Source organism: Taudactylus pleione, unplaced genomic scaffold (genome assembly GCF_031769625.1).
Source record: "Taudactylus pleione unplaced genomic scaffold, aTauple2 ptg000053l, whole genome shotgun sequence".
NCBI lineage: Eukaryota > Metazoa > Chordata > Amphibia > Anura > Myobatrachidae > Taudactylus > Taudactylus pleione.
The window spans coordinates 32,374,746-32,395,109 of NW_028284455.1; the positions used below are offsets into that span (position 1 = coordinate 32,374,746).

The 20,364-nt window shown below is 42.3% G+C and overlaps 1 protein-coding gene across 7 annotated transcripts in view; it reads left to right on the top strand.

The window, feature by feature from the left end:
* The window catches only part of ANO10 (anoctamin 10), a 319,184-nt gene that overhangs the window by 55,931 nt on the left and 242,889 nt on the right, over window positions 1–20,364 (top strand). For all 7 annotated transcript variants that reach the window (XM_088463625.1, XM_088463672.1, XM_088463666.1 and 4 more), the window contains exon 4: window positions 7,998–8,132. In XM_088463625.1, coding sequence (XP_088319751.1) covers window positions 7,998–8,132 — 135 coding nt within the window. The remainder of the gene's footprint in view (window positions 1–7,997; window positions 8,133–20,364) is intronic.

Below are 20,364 nucleotides of genomic sequence, written 5' to 3' on the forward strand. Positions count from 1 at the left end.
ACATTCTCAGGAACCATCTTCCTGACACCATGTGCAGCTCCTATTTTTTAGTCAATATTACTTGAATTCAGGTAGATGAGAAGCCAGTAACCTCTTCTAAATGTTGAATTGTCAGTCGATGGTAAGCCATGGCAAGGTCTTGGATTTTGTTAACATTTTCCAGAGTGCTCACTTCCACAGGCCTTCTACCGCTGGCACCATCTTTGCATGACTGCCTTCCACATCTGAATTCACGGCATCACTTTTATACTGCACTATATAATGGAGCAGACTCCCCTAATATGTTTTGCAAATCTGTGTAAATTTCAGTAGCTGTCAACTTCTTTTGCAGATATTTAATGATGGCTCGAATTTCAGTATTCTCCATTGTTCAACTTTTAGCGATGTGTTCCGTTTATTCAATATCTGCAAGAATAAAATACTAAATTGTGCTGTCATTTTCCACAGTGTTCTACTAAGACCTCTAGTACATACATACAGAAAATCAATACAGGGCGACATCTACTACTACTACTACTTCAGGACACAGGGGGTCATTCAGAGTTGGTCGCAAGCGCTGAGCGCTCGCAACCGACTCGATGTTGCCCCACTGGGCATGCGCACAACGGAGTCGGCTCCGTCGTGCGCATGCGCGAGACCCAGCTAGTGACGGACGCTCCGTCGCTAGGGGTCTCGCAGCAGACGAGGCGAGCTGTCGATGGTGAGTGACAGCTCGCCCTGTTTGGGAGGCGGGCAGGGGGCGTGCCTGCCCAAATGGAGGCGTTCCCGCCGGAACGCTTGCCGTTTGGGGGCGGCCCCACTGACATCATTGCTGATGTCAGCGGGAAGCTTCCTGCTCGATCAGAGCAGGAAGCTCCCTGGGGCTTACGAGTGCCCAGACTCAACCTTAGGGTCTGGTCGTAAGCCCCGATGGTCGTGATGGTCTTGACCATCGCGACCATCACCCATGTCGGTCGCTAGAGCAGTGGGTGTTAACCCACAGCTTAGCGATCGACATGGAGGCGGTCGTTCAGGATGCAAGCGGCCGCCCTGATTCAGTGTGACCACTTGCAACTAACAACCACCTCTGAATGAGGTCCTCTGAATGAGGTCCACAGTCTTTTGGATCCACCCTCGAATCAGTATCTGAACAAGACAGCGTGTCAAAATGGAAAGTACATAAATAAATGAGTTAGTATTGGTGAAAAAAACCAAAGTGTACTTTCAAATAAAAAATGAAGCAGCTTATCTGAAACGCTGCCCCCGTACCTGTAATGCTGAAAGGGTTTACTCAGCTGGGCTAAAGGCTCATAAACACTAGACAAACGGTTTCCAGAGAAGCGGCGCCAGAGATCCCATACCCACAGTAAACTTTTAACTCTGGGTCCGGGCAGTGCTGGGCTCTCAGCCACTGCCCGAAACGTGATCAGTGGAGACGCGGCGGCGTGACATCATGGGTCACGCACGCCGTGTGGCAGTCCCATCCGCACAATGCTCACTGCTGAGCAGTGAGAGGTCCTCCATTGGATCTAGCAACAACTGTGAGTTTGACAGGCTGCCGCTGCACCCGCTTCCGTGGCTGAGGAGCAGGCAGCACCTTTCTCTGCCATGGACAGGTAATGCCAATATAAAATATTTTATTATCTGTAGAGGCCAGTGTGGTTATGTTTTTTATGTGGGGACAATGTATTGTTTTACCTTCTCTGGGGACAATGCAATGGTTTTTTTATTTGGGGGATTGTTTTTTATGTGGGGACAATGTATAATGCTTTGCTTTCTGAAGGGGCCAGTGTGATTGTTTATTTTATGTGGGGGCTAATGTTTAATATGTTGCTTTTTGTGCGGGCCAGAGTGATTTTTTTTTTTAAGTGGGGGCCAATGTGTTTTCTTTGGGGGCCAATATGTTTATTTTGTTTTCTTTTTTGGGGGCCAGTGTATGTGTCGTCCCGTCCTGTCCCCCCATGGTTCCCAATGTGCGTGTTTTTCTCTGTGGGGGACTGATGGCGTGCCTTGCCAATTTTAAATTCAACTTCGGCGTGCATCGAGTTAAAAAAGGTTGAAAATCACTGCACTAGACGATGTGCTGTATGAAAGATATTGGTGAAAGATTTCCCTTGAACTTTCTGTAGTGCAGGACAAACGATATTGGGTGTACACACTGAAAGATATCTTTAAAGATATCTTTCAGTGAAGTCACCCTGCCACATCCCTGAACCGGCAGTTCTTGACGATATCGTCAGATTGGCCTGCATATACGGATGATAAAAGACATTGTTAACGACCCGTGGGAGCGCGCATCGTTGAACGATATCGTTATTGTCCATATCGTTCAGAAATATAGTCTAGTGTGTATGCGGCTTAATTCCTTCAGCTAGACTCCCCATATTTCCCCCCTCAATATGCTCCTTATTCACTCCTGTTACTCCCTTATGCAACTCACCTCCTCCTTTTCTGTCCCCTGTTTCGTTCCTCTGCGGAGGCTGGCTAAAGGCCCCATACATCAGCCATTGATTGCAGCAATCGTGCAATTTGCAATCGATTGTGTATAAAAATCTTTCCCTTTTTCAATCGATTGTGGCATCTCTGCAATCGATTGAAAAAGGGAAAGATTTTTATACACAATCGATTGCAAATTGCACGATTGCTGCAATCTCTGGTGTTTGGGTGCCTTACCTCCAAACATACAGTCTGCTACTGTTTCAGTGCGCTAGAGCAAAACATGGTTTGCACTAGGGGGCCGATGTACTGTATCAATCCTTGTACATTTTTCAATAGAACCAAGGAACTTTATCGGTGAGTTAATAAGTTTAATTTTAAACATCATTTATATTTTATTTGATTTTTTTTTTATTTTATAAAGCAATGCCAGGAATGGCTATGGAAACAAAGGGCCTGTTTCAGAGCCAGAGGCTATTTGTGCTCGCTCGTTCAAAAAAAGGGGCCGGCTATTTAAATAGAGCGCTCGCTCTTTGCGGTCTGTTGATGCCTCTATGTCTGAGCGTGCGAACGAAACATGCGCTCGATATTTTGTAAAGACGCCCCCTGGCCGCTCGCATCGTACGTCATCTCCGCTATTTATTAGATTAATCGAGTACATCGAAAGGCGTCTGAACTGCTCGCAGTGCTTGTGGTTGGATTTTCCTACCGCAATCATGCAAACAGTTCATGCTAAGAGACAACCAAGTGACGTGGTCGATGACGCTGCTTTGTTAATTATGCACACCTTTAAAACGCCCGTTTTGACCGTTTGGCACGCCAGCGTTCGGATCTCCACTCCCCGTTTTCAAGCACCTTCCCCTGTTACCACCCACAAACGCCTCATCCTGTCACTCAAATTAGCAGCCCCTCGCTATTTTGCGAACACACGATTTCCGACTGCACTGACTGGTTGGCGCATGCTCATTACGACCCATACGCATGCGCAGATGTGCGAACATCTGTTACGAGCGGCTCTGAATCAGACCCAAAGTTTGTACCTTGAATTATTACAAGATTTATATTTAACTTAGCTTTAACTCTTTATTATTCATTTTCACTATTCACAGCATTGCTAGTATACCACAATATTTAATCTCTTTTTATCCAGGGTGCTACATTAATAAACTGCAAAATAGAATTTCTTTTTGACCTGAAAACTGTAAGTATAAAGGTGTTATAAACCTGGAACCCGTATTGATATTTTTTTTGGCTCCCTTGTATGCCCTTGTTCTGTTTTTGTCTATGTCTTCTTTCCTTTGAAAGTTTTGTTATACTGATCAGTGCAGCCAAGCTTTGTGGTCCCATACAAATAAAGCAATCCCTTTAAATTAAATTGTCAAAAATTAAAAGAATATCTGGATACAGGTCAATACTCATTAAACATCCCTATATATTGCTAATTTACCATATACTAAAATTTACATTCTACTCATGCTCAATTATCTCTGTATTAGATTTACTATTTAGTAATTTATCACAATATATAGGCTATCATTTACAAGCAATGTAAGGGCTACAATACATCTCCTGAAAAAGATGAATGGCAGAGTATGGCCCCGAATTTATCAACGAGTGATATTCTTGTTATCACTCGTTAATAATCTTAAATAGTGCTCCAACCAATCAGCTCCTAAGTGTCATTTTTCAAACACAAGACAGTTAGGAGTTGATTGGTTGGAGAGCCATTAAGATCTGTAACGAGTGATAACAAGAATAAATCTGGGCCTATATATGAACTACCAGTGATGTGATCTACATTCATAAAAGTCAGGGCCCGATTAAGGGTTCCAGATGCCCAAGACTAATACACTTTTTATTGCCTCCCGTAATGCTGCTAAACATAGAGTAGTGTGTATGTATGCTCGGGAAAAATTACACATGTGCAGGTAACCAAGGTTATACAACTGACATGTTTAATATTGGCATCGAATGAATGTTTGTGGGTTAAAGAAGACTTTGGCTTTTCGGGAATTTGAGGAACATTCTAAATATAATCACATGCAGCTCTTCAGGCTGCTCAGATGTCGCTGTTGCACTATGTACATGAAGTAAAGCTTTTAACAGTAATGCTGGGTACATACTATGTGATATGTTGTTCAATCAGCCGTCGAACTACATATTACATAGTGCATTTGCACGTGTGTACAGAAGATATATCTGTGAACGACGTTGTACAGACATACAGTATCTCATCGGCCCTACCGACTGCCTGTATTCTGGATGTAGGGACCGCCGGTGACTGACATTTAATTGCCCGTCCAGTGGTGATGTCAGGCCAGACATATCGAGTGTCAGATTGGTAAGTGTGTAGTGGCTTACCAATAGACTGCTCAGTCGGCGAACAAGTTGGCCAGGTGTGTACACAACATAAGTTACACGATCACATTGGCACAGCATGTGGTAGTCACTTTTATAACTTTCCTCAATACTGCCTCAGAACAACTGGCTAATAAACAAGCTGCTTTAACCACTCAACTGGCATGGTCACATGGGATGCAACCGCAGCCAGCTGTGCTTCAACTGACACACTCGCATCCCATGTGACTGCTGTCCCGCTGCTTTCCCTAGGCTTTTAAAGAGGAAATCTGTTCATCCGTCCCCCCTGCAGTAATGCAGTGGTCAGTGAGCCCGATATCACTGCCAGAATTGAGCCCCAGAATGCTGTGCTAAAGGCATTCTGGGACACATGCGATGGGGACAAATGTGCACTAAGGGGAACTTAGTTCCCTCTGAACACTATTTGGATGATCAGCTGTAGCAGGGGGGATTAATCATCAGTCCCCCATGACCCACTCTGCATGTGGGACAAGGGTAATGCCCCATAGTGGTGGGGGCAGTACAAATGTAGGGGGCTCTATTGGCACTAGCAGTGGGAGCTAGATGTGTAATGCCCCACTTAAAAGCATTTGCCCACCTGGCATGGAGGGTTTTTAAAATAGTTCAAACATATTGCTGGTCACTGAGGATGGAAGGATGGGTGTGACCGGATGGCTTCCAGCCCGGACCCGATCACAGGTTGGGGTTTCGATCCCCACTTGACCTTGGGGTATCAGGGTTTCCCGCTTACCATGAGTGACCGCCTGTCACTGACCCCGCCCACTGCGCTGTGAGCGTAACGATGCTGCCACCACCGAGCTCCTTCTATCTGCACTCGGAACCGCTTACGAACACCCAGGCTCCTACCTCAGCACCTGGAACCGCTTCTGCTGGCGTATGCATTGACTAGCTGCGGCCACACCCCCTTGATTGGTGACGGCTGATTCCTCCTGTTCCCTTGCAATGGACCAGGCTCTGCATGGTAGTTTGGCAGAGGGCTTGAACTTGGAGACGCGGAGCTCCACCCAGAACAGCCGGAGAACGGAATAGCGTTTGACGCAATTCTGTTGGTCGCTGGATTGAGATACAATCGTAGTAAAGGCAAGATGTTTATTGCTCATTGGTCTTCAAAAAGACCCGTCCTTCCGGATGAAGGGGTATATCAGCATACAGAAATGTTATCAATCAGCAGTTCTTCTCCTCAAATAATTTACAGGGTTGTACAATTTTTACCAGGCACGAAGCCTTCTTTTATGCCACTCCAATACACATTACCACAGGGGGTAAGTCTGCCCTGGGTTCCTCTTAGCCAATCATGCTATCTCACAAAACATAAATAAACACATCTTACATGTCACAGAAATTAAATAAATTTTCTTGTTACCACCCAAAAACTTTTGGCTTTCCGAAGCACAAACTGAGTTAGCATATACTGTTTCTGAAAAGATTAAATATAATGCAAATTTCTATTGTATTAGTCCTTTCACATGTCTATGACTAAAACCAGTTTTGGCTTTCTGAGTCTTAACACCTTCTAAGTTCTTACACACAATAGAAGCTTCTTAAACACAAACAAATTGTTTTTACAAAACTTGCTGGGGTATTGTACATAGAGACACACGGAGACCTCTGCAGTGCCTTTTTCAATAAAAGTGCTAAACGAAGGGTTTGGCCACTACATCAGGATAATTAACAAATCCCTAGGAGGTGAGAATGTCTCAATAGCCTTTTGCTTCTAAATGTTACAGCTGTCTAAAACAAAATAACTTATACATTCCTTATAAGTGCATAGGCTATACATTTAAAAGTACATATCCACAACTGTGCACAGAACATTGAATATAACATGTTCAAACACATTACATATACATTCGCAGTACGTGGCGCTGGCGCAATGCGCCTAAAGGTCCTTTTAAAAATGGTGCAATGGCATGAGGGTTAATCCCTTCAATGCCTTGGCAGCCATTTTAATCACATGTGGTCGGCCTCCGGGCATCAACGGGTTTGTGCAAAAACTGAGATCTATTACACTGGGAGTGGAGGGGGTTACAAAAATAGGGATCTTTTACCACTAGGGTGGTGGGGCATAATGCTAATGGAGAGCAATTACAACTGGGGAGGGATGGGGTCTGTTGCCAGTGGGAGTTAATTTTATAAAGGTGGCCCTATGGACACAGGGTGGTGCGAGACCCCCTCTAGACATATTTTTGTTCAATAAAGTTTTTAAATATATTTAAAAAGAATACTTTCTAAACTTTATTAACTAATAAAAAAGAGAATTTCTGACCAGTTTTAGGGGGAAAAAAAATTGTCAGTTGTTTAGACTCTGATAAGTGTTTAGAAATAATGTGATGATAATGGATATTTACCAGTAGAACCAGAGAACTTTATCCGTGAGTGATTGAGACTAATTTTAATTTTAAACAACAACTATTTTTTTTTAAATTTGATGATATTTTTATAAAGAAATGCCAGGAACCGCTATGGAAACAAGGTTTGTACCTTCTTTTGACAAACTCTTTATGGCCATTTGGAAGAAAAAACATATCTTGCATAATCATCGCTATTCATACCATGTTATCTTTTGGCGATAGATTATATAATTTTTATATGTAAAGGAGAACCATTGATTCTGAATGATTTAATTAAATAAGGTTAAATATTTAAATAATATTTACCTTACACTTCATTACATGAATCTTACTTTTAGGGGTATATTTGCTAAAGTGCGGGTTTTTAGAAGTGGAGATGTTGCCCATAGCAACCAATCAGATTCTACTTAACATTTCTCTAGCACCTTCTAGATGATAATAGCTAGAATCTGATTGGTTGCTATGGACAACATCTCCCCATCTAAAAACCCGCACTTTAGTAAATATAACCCTTAGTCTTCTTTCATCGGTAAAACCAAATAAGGATGAGTGGCACAGATCAAGAAGTATTGGCATTAATAGATGTGGTAGTTCCTAATGCATGACTAAAATATTAACTATAAGACATCCAGTGTAGTATACTGTATTACTTACCCACATGAGAAACAATATGTTTTAGTACATATACATTCTGTCCCTTTTTTATTCTTTAGTAGCACTGAGCAATTTGTTTGAAATTAGTTTCTTGCTGAATCGACCAATACACAAAAGTGTTGTAATATTTTAGGAATTATCGATATCAAACCCTTTCCTGTATGAATAATGTGCATTTTATCTATTATTATCATGCAGGAGACGGCGAGGATTTTCTTTCCATGTCCGAATGTCAGTATATCATTAAGCACGAGCTGGACAATCTTCGAGCGCAAGATGAGACAAATATCCCCGGTTATCCACAGTCAAAGCTTTACCCTGGCAAATCAATAGGTAAGATATCTTTTTTATAGTCTGTTCTGTTCTGTGTGATTGATCTTTGGAGAACTACTTAATGAGCAGACCTGGAAAGAGAGGCCCTTCTGTACTTTATAACTTGGCTGTATGATCAGGAAAGCAACAGTTTCTTTTAAAAATTAATGGGAAATGGTTTGTGTGCATTAAAATATAGATCTAATAATAGTGTAAAGTAGAAGCTCAAATAAGAGTTTTGGGTGGAAATAGACTCTAGCAGTGATTATGAAGTGCCTTTCTTGGTAGTATATCAAATAATTTGTATATTATGTCCTGGATGCATATAGTAAAAATAATGTTTGAGGTGTGATGGTAGGTATGCTACAACTACCTCTGATCACCCATGCCTTCATGGACACACACCATATACTGATCATTCATTCAAAAGAGGAGCTGTTATATATAGTATATAATGTATGTGATATCCACCATCGTCAATACTGCCCTTTGGGCCTCATTCAGACGCAGATTCCCAAATATCAGCAATCTGTGCATGTGCAGGACCCGTTGAGCACATGTGTAGAACGAGTCCTGTATGATTGTATGCAAAGCGACAGCAGACTGTCAGTGATTGATAGTCTGCTGGCGATTGTGTGCTGGGAAGGGGTGGCGACGGCCTCGATTTCCTAAAATGGAAGAGGGTCACCACCGTTGGGGGGGGAGACCAGGATCTCCATCGGCTAACCCCATGGTCACTCAGCCGGCCGAAGATCATGCTGATGATCCAAGGATGACGCCTCCTGCTACTTTACCATATAAGCAAGGTTGGAGTTCCAAAGCTGCTTGTGTGCGGCTTTGCAATTCTGTCCTTTGCTGCATCAGGCCCCGTGATACCTTTGCTGCATCAGGCGCCGTGATACCTTATGCTGATCATGCCACGTCATGCTGTCCTGTGTCAAAAAAATTATAGAGAGTGTTATCAAGGCTGTGTAACAGGCAGGTGTCTTATGTATGTGTCTTCTACTGTATGAAGGGTAATTGTGAACTGAGTTATCATCAGCATTTTGCAAAAAAAAATTTTTAAATGGAAATGCAGTTCAAATTATGGCCAATTCAAAAAATTATAATGCAAAGATCGGACATACAGTATATAATTCACAAACAAGATATATGTGCTGCAGATACTTTGCTCCTTGTCCTGTTGTTGCTGAACTGTGTCAGAACAAAGATGAACATTTTTCCTATTATCTTTTCTGTGCCTAATTAAAGAATCCATAACGATGTCAGGTTAGTGGTTTTTGTGGGAAACGTTTTATAGCAAAATGCCTGAAATGAGCCCATGGTTCTGATTGTATGGCCATTTATTCATATTTAACAAAAACATTTCTATGCAGCATTTTTCTTGCACATGGGAAACGTCTTGTGTCTTAAAGGGACACAAATAATGAATCCCCCTCCTCCCACCACTATAAATATGAATAATTTAATTTGATTACCTAGCCGTTGGTTGCAGTGTTGATAAAGCATGTACATACACTGCTCAGCTTTGTGCTCCCAACATGCATGGAGAGAACAGTATTTCCATACATCCCTCCTTCCTCTCTAATACACTAGTAAATACACTATGTGATTGCACATCATAGTGCTGTGTCACACTATAGGGCTTGACTCAGAAATCTCCTGCAGAGTATGCGTTGGCCCGAGTGCATGCGCAAAGGTGCTGTTGTGATTGGGACAAACTATATGAAATGTTTTGTGGAAAAGAGATGGGCATTCCTGGGCAGTGACTGGGAGGTGCCTACTATTGCAGGCAAAAAATAATTGTTTCAGTATTATGGGAGTGTCACGAGCATGTCAATGCAAGGGTCTGCATTCAAAGACGCATAAGAGGCCATGGTCAGACGGAGACGCTGCACCTGTCATAGGACTGGTGCACTTTTCTATGATGGTGTATATTGACGCACCGATCAGTATTATGGCATACACAGGTGCTAAAAGTTGGTGTCTTAGTTCTTGTACATTCAGCCGCAAGAGTGTACACAAGAGAAGGAGTTTGTAGGCCAATTGCATAAAGTAGCAGATGGGTGACCGCCAATAGACACTGTGTGCACCTTTTATGTGTGACTCAGAAACAGTCCCTATAATGTTCTACCACATATAGCGCATTACAGTGCAGTGCATACAAAAGTTATTAATATTATATTCTGATCAGGCAAAGTAATCGGCATGTTTTTTAGCACTCAATTTATTTGTATTGAGAATCTGAAGTTTAGGAAGATGGATATAGCACCACATATTGCTTATTCAGTAATTGAACTGTTCCTGACTTACTTAGACAGCGTTGTTTTAGAGTCACTTTGATTGCATGTTACTAAAACCGTGAGAAGAATATTCACATTGATTACGTTGACATTGACTTTGTAACATGAATGCATGTTACAGTATAAAGAACCTTTTGATTCACCAGTATCCTTTAAAGAAATTATATATATATATATATATATATATATATCGTGACACAGTCAGGTTAGGGGGTCCCTCTCCTGGGTAGAGGACTCCTTCCTTACACACACAGCAGCTGGGAAACAGTACGCCAGACTGGATTCGAGTACAAGCTGGTCGGCGCCAGTCTTTATTGTACAATGTCAGAAATAACATAAAGAAAACAAAACATAAATCCTAGCCCTGTCGGGGCACTAACTTCACAGGTGGTTCCCTCACTACCAGAACCTGGCAGGGCCTAATGCCCTCACCAGCAACAAAGGCACAGCACAACACTTACAGTTAGGTTTTCAAGTGTCTCTGAGCAAACTCCGTCTGCTCTCCCAGGTGAGACACTCAGCCCTAAACACACTAAGCTTATATTGGCCACTCTCAGGTGGAAACCCTAACAAGCCTGTTACCAGGCTGCGAGAACCAAAACCTGGAGTGGCCGTGGGTGGAGCCCTCCCTCTCCTCTCACCCACAACCCCCAGGTTCCAAACCGGCTTTTCAAAAAGCCGAGACTCAAGCCTGCTACACTGCAGACTTTCTCCTGGGGATTTAAAACACATAAGACAGGAATCTGGGATAAATGTCCCTGTCATAGACCACTTTACCAGTGATCCTATCACAATATATAGATATATATATATATATATATATATATATATAAATGTGTGTGTGTGTGTATATATATGTGTATATATATATATATATATATATATGTATGTATATATATATATATATAATCAGAGTTAATTAAAGTATGGGCGCCACCACTTGAACAAAGTCTAGTGGACAAACTTGATTGTAGTACAGCAAATAACAGTCTTCCAATGAGTACACATTTCTGTGAATTAGCGACTGCACCATTTTGTGAGTGACAGCAATCTCACTCTGTGAGAGGGCTGAATCTGCAGTTAACCACAGGGTATGATGGCATACCATATCTGTATTCCACAAGGAACACGCCCATTAAGGCGTCAGCCTTAATGATCGGAATTTCATTGCTTTTTTAAGTTTGAATGTCAGAAATACAGTAGGTTTTGTAACATTTCAGATCATGTCTAAGAAGCCTTAATGGGACATGTGAAACTGTAAGGTTTTTTTTTATGGAATTTTTATTTTTTATTTTTTTCAACAATAAATTTGTATTGCATTTAAAGAGAAAATATAATAAAATGGGGTGGGGTACAGAAAAAAAAGAGAAGAAAAAAGGGGTACACGTTATCAGAATATATATAAAATACACCAATAATAAAATTGAAATAGTAAACATTAAACAGTACAATAGTTTACCTATCATACATATAACAATAAAATTGAAATTTCACTGAATCACAAGAGAAACATTGCAGTTACACCCTGGATTTCGTTTCCCAATATTCGTTCCATCCAAACCATCTAATAAAGGGGTTAGAAACTAAAGAGGAGTAGGATACTCCCGCCGTCTCATATGAGATTGTAAATCTTTCTCAATAGCATCTATACTGGGAATATAGGGAGAACGCCAGTGTCGCACTAACATTAATTTAGTGGCAAGGAGAATGTGGCCCATAATATACTGATCGTTATTGGTTCATTGTTTTTTTTTTTAGAATTAATCATCAGGGACGGGAGCTGCAAACCGGGCCACCTGCCGGGGAGAAGGGCAACAAAATGGTACACTAGTGCTGGTGGTGGAGGGGACAGCACACTGGAGGTTTTTCGGGGTTCAGAGGGAGAGACGGCTGCGGGGGCAGGCTGCAGGCGTGCAGGGAAGTGGCAGCAGCAGGGCAGTGCACAGGGGCAGCAGCGGGGGACAGAGGGGCTCACTGGCGCTGGTGGTCCCAGCCCTGAACTGCTTCTTAAGGCCCCTGCACACGGAACAATATAATCATGATGCGATATCGTGAACGATTTCCCTTGTACTCTCCCCGGCAGCCCCCCGGCCTCCAGGACACAAACAGCACATTTTTACATAAGAACTATTTTGCAAGATCTAAACTGACTGCATGCACGGATTAGTGAGAACTGTGATGCAGACATCTGTGTAAAAAAAAAACGCACGGATCAGTGCGATCTGTGCAGTACGCATCTGAGAAAAAAAAAACCAAGACACAGATGCATGGACGGATCAGTGAGATCTGTCCATGCATCTGTGTTAAAAAATGTAAATCAAGTGAAGAAAAAAAAAATGGCTTTCCCAAATACAGGGGACAAATGACATAGGGATCCCTTGTATTTAGTACAACCAGCACTGGTCTCAGCTGAGCCGGTTCTGGTTTTGGAAATACAGGGGACAAACAGCGTAAGGGTCCCCTGTATTATCTATAACCAGCACTGGACCCTTTCTAGCGGGGGAGTAATGCCACAGCCAGGGGAACCCTTTCCCCCGGTCCCCTGGCCAAAGCATTCCCCTGACCACTAGTCAGCCCAGGCCGGGGATCCCTGGAGAGGTAGGGACCCCCCCCAATAAAGGGGTCCCCTTCTCCAGGGCAACCCAGTCCTGGGCTGATAGCCTGGGGCTATCGCCAGTACCCCAGGGTGGTGGGTGCCGGGCTGATTTTGTCTTTTCCAGGTGAACTACAGGTCCCAGCAAACCCTCCCTGCATGCTGGTACTTGGAGAACCACAAGTACCAGCATGCAGGGCACCACGGGCCCGCTGTCACCTGTAGTCTGCCTGTAATTTTTTTTTAAGATAAACACAATACACTTTAATATTTTAATAAAAGTTTATTATACTGCATCTTCACCTGGGTGGCGGTGGCCTTTAAGCTTTTTTTCATGTCCGACAGCCACCCAGGGCTTCCAGCGTCTTCACCTTGGGGGTGGTGGCCTTTAAGCTCTTTTGCATGGCCAACGCCTCCTCCAGGGCTTTCAGCGTCTTCATCTGGGGGATCGGCGGCCTTTAAGCTCCTTTACATGGGCGCCGCCTCCCCAGGGCTTCCGGCGTCTTATATCTTCAGGAGCTCTTGATACTCCTTCCCTTGGGTGCAGGGTTAGGAAGATTAGGACACCATATCAGGTGCAGGGTTAGGGGTTGGGTGCAGGATTAGGGGGATAAGCATATAATAGTGGGTTAAGGGGTAAGTATACAATATGGAGCGTAGTGTTAGGGACACTCTGTTACTACAGAGGTTCGAGAGGAAAACTTGATACTACACAGGTGAGGGAGGGGAATGACAAATGTGTTACTAGGGGTGAAGGAAGAGAATGTGTTACTGCACGGGTGAGGGAGGGGAATATGTTACTCCGGATGTGAGAGAGAAATTAGTTACTACAGGTGTGAAGGAGGGTAATGTGTTACCACAGGTGTGAGGGAAGGGTTGTATTTCTACACAGGTGAGGGAGGTGAATGTCGAATGTGTTACTACATGGGCGAGGGATAAATAAATATTTGGACATTGACAGAATTTTCATATTTTGACCTCTATTCACCACCACAATGGCTTTGAAATGAAACAAACATGATGTGCTTTAACTCCAGACTTTCAGATTTAATTTTAATTACATCCAAATCAGGTGAACGGTGTAGGAATTACAACGGTTTCTATATGTGCCTCCCACTTTTTAAGGGGCGAAAAGTAATGGGACAAACTAAACAATCCTAAATCTAACTTTCACTTTTTAATACTTTGTTGCAAATCCTTTGCAGGCAATTACAGCCTGAAGTCTGGAACGCATAGACATCACCAGACGCTGGGTTTCATCCCTGGTGATGCTCTGCCAGGCCTCTACTGCAAATGTCTTCAGTTCCTGCTTGTTCTTGGGGCATTTTCCCTTCAGTTTTGTCTTCATCAAGTGAAATGCATGCTCAATCGGATTCAGATCAGGGGATTGACTTGGCCATTGCATAACATTCCACTTTTTAGCCCTAAAAAACTCTTTGGTTGCTTTTGCAGTATACTTCGGGTCATTGTCCATCTGCACTGTGAAGCGCCGTCCAATGAGTTCTGAAGCATTTGACTGAATATGAGCATATAATATTGCCCGAAACACTTCAGAATTCATTCAGCTGCTTTTGTCAGCAGTCACATCATCAATAAATACAAGGTAACCTGTTCCATTGGCAGCCATACATGCCCATGCCATGACACTACCACCACCATGCTTCACTGATGAGGTGGTATGTTTTGGATCATGAGCAGTTCCTTTCCTTCTCCATAGTCTTCCTTTCCCATCACTCTGGTGCAAGTTGATCTTTGTCTCATCTGTCCATAGGATGTTGTTCCAGAACTGTAATGGCTTTTTTAGATGTTATTTGGCAAACTCTAATCTGGTCTTCCTGTTTTTGTGGCTCACCAATGGTTTACATCTTGTGGTGAACCCTCTATATTCACTCTTGTGAAGTCTTTTCTTGATTGTTGACTTTGACACATATACACCTACCTCCCGGAGAGTGTTCTTAATTTGGCCAACTGTTGTGAAGGGGTTTTTCTTCACCAGGGAAATAATTCTTCTGTCATCCACCACAGTTGTTTTCCATGGTCTTCCGGGTCTTTTGGTGTTGCTGAGCTCTCCGGTGCATTCTTTCTTTTTAAGAATGTTCCAAACAGTTGATTTGGCCACACCTAATGTTTTTGCTATCTCTCTGATGGGTTTGTTTTGATTTTTCAGCCTATTGATGGCTTGCTTCACTGATAGTGACAGCTCTTTGGATCTCATATTGAGAGTCGACAGCAACTGATTCCAAATGCAAATGTCACACCTAGAATCAACTCCAGACCTTTTACCTGCTTAATTGATAATGAAATAACGAGGGAATAGCCCACACCTCTCCATGAAATAGCTTTTGAGTTGATAGTCCCATTACTTTTGGCCCCTTAAAAAGTGGGAGGCACATATAGAAACCGTTGTAATTCCTACACCGTTCACCTGATTTGGATGTAATTACCCTCAAATTAAATCTGAAAGTCTGCAGTTAAAGCACATCTTGTTTGTTTCATTTCAAAGCCATTGTGGTGGTGAATAGAGGCCAAAATCTGAAAATTCTGTCAATGACCCAATATTTATGCACCTGACTGTGTGCGTGTGTGTGTATGTATGTGTGTATATATATATATATATATATATATATATATATATATATGTATATTTATTTATGTGTGTGTGTGTGTGTGTGTGTGTAAAAATCGCACGCAGCACTCCAGGTCTTTTACAAATATATATGTCCTGACTAACTAACTACTGAGTCACTGACTCATCAACGCCCAGCACATACCCCTGGATCTAGAAATATGAAAATCGGGAAGTATATTCCTTCTATGATGTAGGTGCCCACTAAGAAGTGATTTATCGAAATTCAACTCCTAAGGTGGTTAAATGGACTGATATGTTTCCTCCCCCTGTGCAATGTCCTGACTGACTGTTTCATCGTGGCTGTAGCACAGTTCAATATTCAAACACCAACTGTCATCCCAAGTGCTGCCAAACATCACTGGCAGTTGGTGGGGCTCTGCTAAAAAAAAAAAAAAAAAAATTGGCCTTGTTCCAATTTGATATCATCCAGTTTTCGTAGTAAGTGTCTTGGACATAGGAGGGTAAACTTAAGTCATGATGTCTAAGATGGAATACATACTGTAATATTTCCGGCCCTTTTTAAAAATATGTGATGACATCAGGGGTGTAGCTGGACATTTGTAAGACTGCATGTACATGAAGCAGACAGTTTCTCACCATGTTGGGGTTACTGAAACTAGGGATGGGCATAGGAAACCGTTGGTTAGCAACCATCAATGTTTCTGATTCGATGGAAGTATTTTTTCCATCGAATGCTGCCAGCCATGGGATGCCTGCCATGGGATGCAGTTTTCAGATGCCCATCCGATAGCTGGCTGTGGAGGGGGAGCATAGACCCCTGCTCTGCATAGCAGAGCAGTGGGTGTGCATCTATTTTCTGTATAGGGGGAGCCTGGAGGCACCCCAGCATCTTGGTGAGTGCTGGGCACGCCCCCACAGTGATGTGGGCAGCGGGTGCAGCAAGGCTCTGCCCCCTTTCCTACAGGCCCCACCTCCTTTTCAGCTGGTACTATAACCTTCGCTACTTTAACCTCCGCTAGTTGCCATTGCATCGGATGATTTGACGTCGGAAGCCCGGCAACTATTTGATGCCGGGCTTCCGATGTCTACCCCTAACTGACACTCCCTGCTCTAACTACTGCTGTTATAGTAGTTGAAAGCAGCCTGTGTTGCTAACCAATCTCAGGCTTTCCAATGATTGCTATGGTAGCAACTATGGCTTGATCACTAGACGGTGCTTTAGAAAGCCGGAGTATGATAACTTGTATACTATATAATATGAATCTAGATTCAGCCTTAGCACCTTAGGGCGGCATCCAATTAGCCCCGAACAAATGTTTTCTTTCACCCTATCCTATTATTTTGGACGTAATAATAGGATAATTATCTCGGAAATACATAGGAACCGCGAGAAGCTCGCAGACCTATGTGTTTTCACCATGTAGGCGGTGAAAAAAACAGCACATCATGTCCCGCAAAATATCCATGATAAGTGCCGGCGTCGGGTGGCACTTAGGGGCTAATAGGATAGCCCTGCCGCGATCTATTAGCAGCGCTACTTTAGCGCTGCTAATTGAGTACTCCCTAAGTTTGATATTATGAAATCTATTTGTGCAAATACATAATTTATTTAGTTGGTGGAAAATTCTTGTGACAAGATATGAGGATCAAAGGTTTAAGGAAATAATCCTGTGCAATATATGAAATAATGTATATTTTGCAAGTATTTCCTTAGAAAAAGAGGAATAGCCTTTGCAGCAGTTGGTTTGAAGTATTAGTCCTAACCACATAAAGAAATGGTCCGCAAACAGTCGTTAGGAAGGTAACCACACGATACTGATCACGTGAGGAATGACTTTTCAAAATGTTGATAGAGAGATAATGTTGTAGATTTTTAGCCTAGCCTTAAACCATAACCCCTAATACTAAACCCTACCCCTAATACTAAACCCTACCTCTAACCCCCAATACTAAACCCTACCTCTAACCCCTAATACTAAACCATAATACTAAATCCTACCTGTAACCCCTAATACTAAACCCTAACCTTAACCCCTAATACTAAATCCTACCTCTAATCCCTAATTATAAACCCTAACCTTAACTTCTAATACTGAACCCTACCTCTAACCCCTAATACTAAACCCTAACCTTAACCCCTAATACTAAATCGAACCTTTAACCCCTAATGCTAAATTCTAACCTTAACCCCTAATACTAAATCCTACCTCTAATCCCTAATACTAAACCTTACCTCTAACCCCTAATACTGAACCCTAACCTTAACCCCTAATACTAAACCCTACCTCTAACCCCTAATACTAACCCTTAATACTAATTCCTACCTCTAACCCCTAATACTAAACCCTAACCCCTAATACTATATCCTACCTCTAATCCCTAATTATAAACCCTAACCTTAACTTCTAATACTGAACCCTGCCTCTAACCCCTAATACTAAACCCTAACCCCTAGTACTAAACCCTACCTCTAATCTCTAATACTAAATCCTACCTCTAACACTTAATGCTAAACCCTAACTTTAACCCCTAATACTAAATCCTACCTCTAACCCCTAATGCTAAACCCTAACCTTAACCCCTAATACTAAACCCTAACCTTAACCCCTAATACTACACCGTAATCTTAACCCCTAATACTAAATCCTACCTCTAATCCCTAATACTAAACCTTACCTCTAACCCCTAATACGGAACCCTAACCCCTAATACTAAACCCTAACCTTAACCCCTAATACTAAATCCTACCTCTATCCCCTAATACTAAACCCTACCTCTAACCCCTAATACTAAACCCTACCTATAACCACTAATACTGAACCCTAACCTTAACCCCTAATACTAAATCCTACCTCTAACCACCAATACTAAACCCTACCTCTGACCCCTAATACTAAACCCTAATCTTAACCCTTAATACTAAACCTTAACCTCTAATACTAAACCCTACCTCTAACCCCTAATACTAAACCCTAACCCCTAAAACTACAGTCTACCTCTAACCTCTAATACTACACCCTACCTCTAATACTAAACCCTACAACCTACCCCTAAAATTTCTGTAGACGACAATTTGAAGGTATCTGCATTTTAACAATGTTGACATTATGGTGTGAGCCATTTGACTGTCAACATTGTGATTGCCAGCATAATGACCACAGACCTATCATGTTGGAACTGTGCTTTGATGCCAAATACTAATAAAATATTGCACAGCCCTGTTCTACAGCAGAATGTAGAATACAGTACTGTAGACAGAATACATTTAAGGTATATATTAGCTCTTCCATCTTGATTAAATTGGGATTGAGTGTGTTTTCTCAAAGGAACTTATTAGAGTGAACTGTTGCATATGTCAGATGTATGTTACATATGCTTATTGTCACATAGGTTCATGTGGCATATGGTTACCCCAGTAGCCAACTTTGCAGATTATTTCCAGTAAATAGAATAGGATAACGGACCCACCACTGAATGGTTAATAGTCTTTTCAAGTCAGTGAAGCTGGGGGTCCATGAGTTGCTGCCAGGATAACCTTGAGGCTCTCAAACAAGAATTCAGGGTGAATCTAGACTGGACCCATCCATATATGTTTAATTCCAAAAAATAAGTGTGGACAGGCACTCACCTAAAATAGGTCTGTATAAAACTAGAAATCAATAATTCTTCTTAATGTGTGACATTATGCTCAGTAGTGCACAATGCGGATGATTCTGAGCAGAAAAAAAAAAAAGAAAGTAACTGTGAACCATGGTAAAACCACGTTGTACCACAGGTGGGGGAGATTTTAAATGTGCAGAGAGATTTAGATTTGGGAGGGGGGTGTCCAAACTTAAATCTAAATTGTAGTGTAAAAATAAAGTTGTCCAGCATTTGTGAGTTACATGTAAAAGCAGCCAGTATTTACCCTGCATACAAGAAAAATGTATTTGCACCCCTTGCATTACAACATGGTTTGTCCAGGTGCACAGTTACTTGCTATGTTTTCTTTTTTGCTCCTGACTCAGAATTATCCCCACTGTGTTCAAAAAGTGCTAAGAATGGTTGTTACATTATTCACCTTCCTCATAGGTCAGTGACTGTATTCTAATGACCGTTAATGATTTACCTACACCGATTTACAAATGTTGTGCTCAAAATGATTTATTAACACACAGCTCCTAAAACAACTTATTTTAGGTGAGTTACTGTAATGTTCTTACTTAGGTTCCTTCTTGCAGCATTTCGGGCCTGATTCAGAAATAAACGCAATAGCGATTACTTACGCAGATCAAGCATTGTTTACCATTATGCATGCGTATAAACCGTACTGCACATGCGCTGCGTTCGCATTGTGATTACGGATGCACAGAGGAACCCATCGCAAAGTGAGTGACAGGTTGGCAGCGTTTGGGGGTAGTGATGGGGGTGTGGTCAGAAAAACGCCGTTAGATGGCCGTGCATAAATTAGCCACTGCGATTGCATACACAGCATGAGAGCTCTCTGCGTGAGTGGAGAGCTTCCGTGTCTGTGGCTGGTCAGATCTGCTGCACGGGCAAGATAGCCATTGATGTGCATCAATGGTACCCATATTTACGCAGGGATGCGTCGTTGCACGCAGGTAAGAAGGCAGCAGTGGGCGTCTTTATGCTCAGATGATCTTTGCAAACAGCTAATCATCACAAGTGCGTTGCATACGAAAACGCAGCTGCGATCATTTAAACGTCCATCTCTGAATCATTCCCTTTGTCTGGAAAATTGGATTATTTTCCTTCAACAGCAAAGAA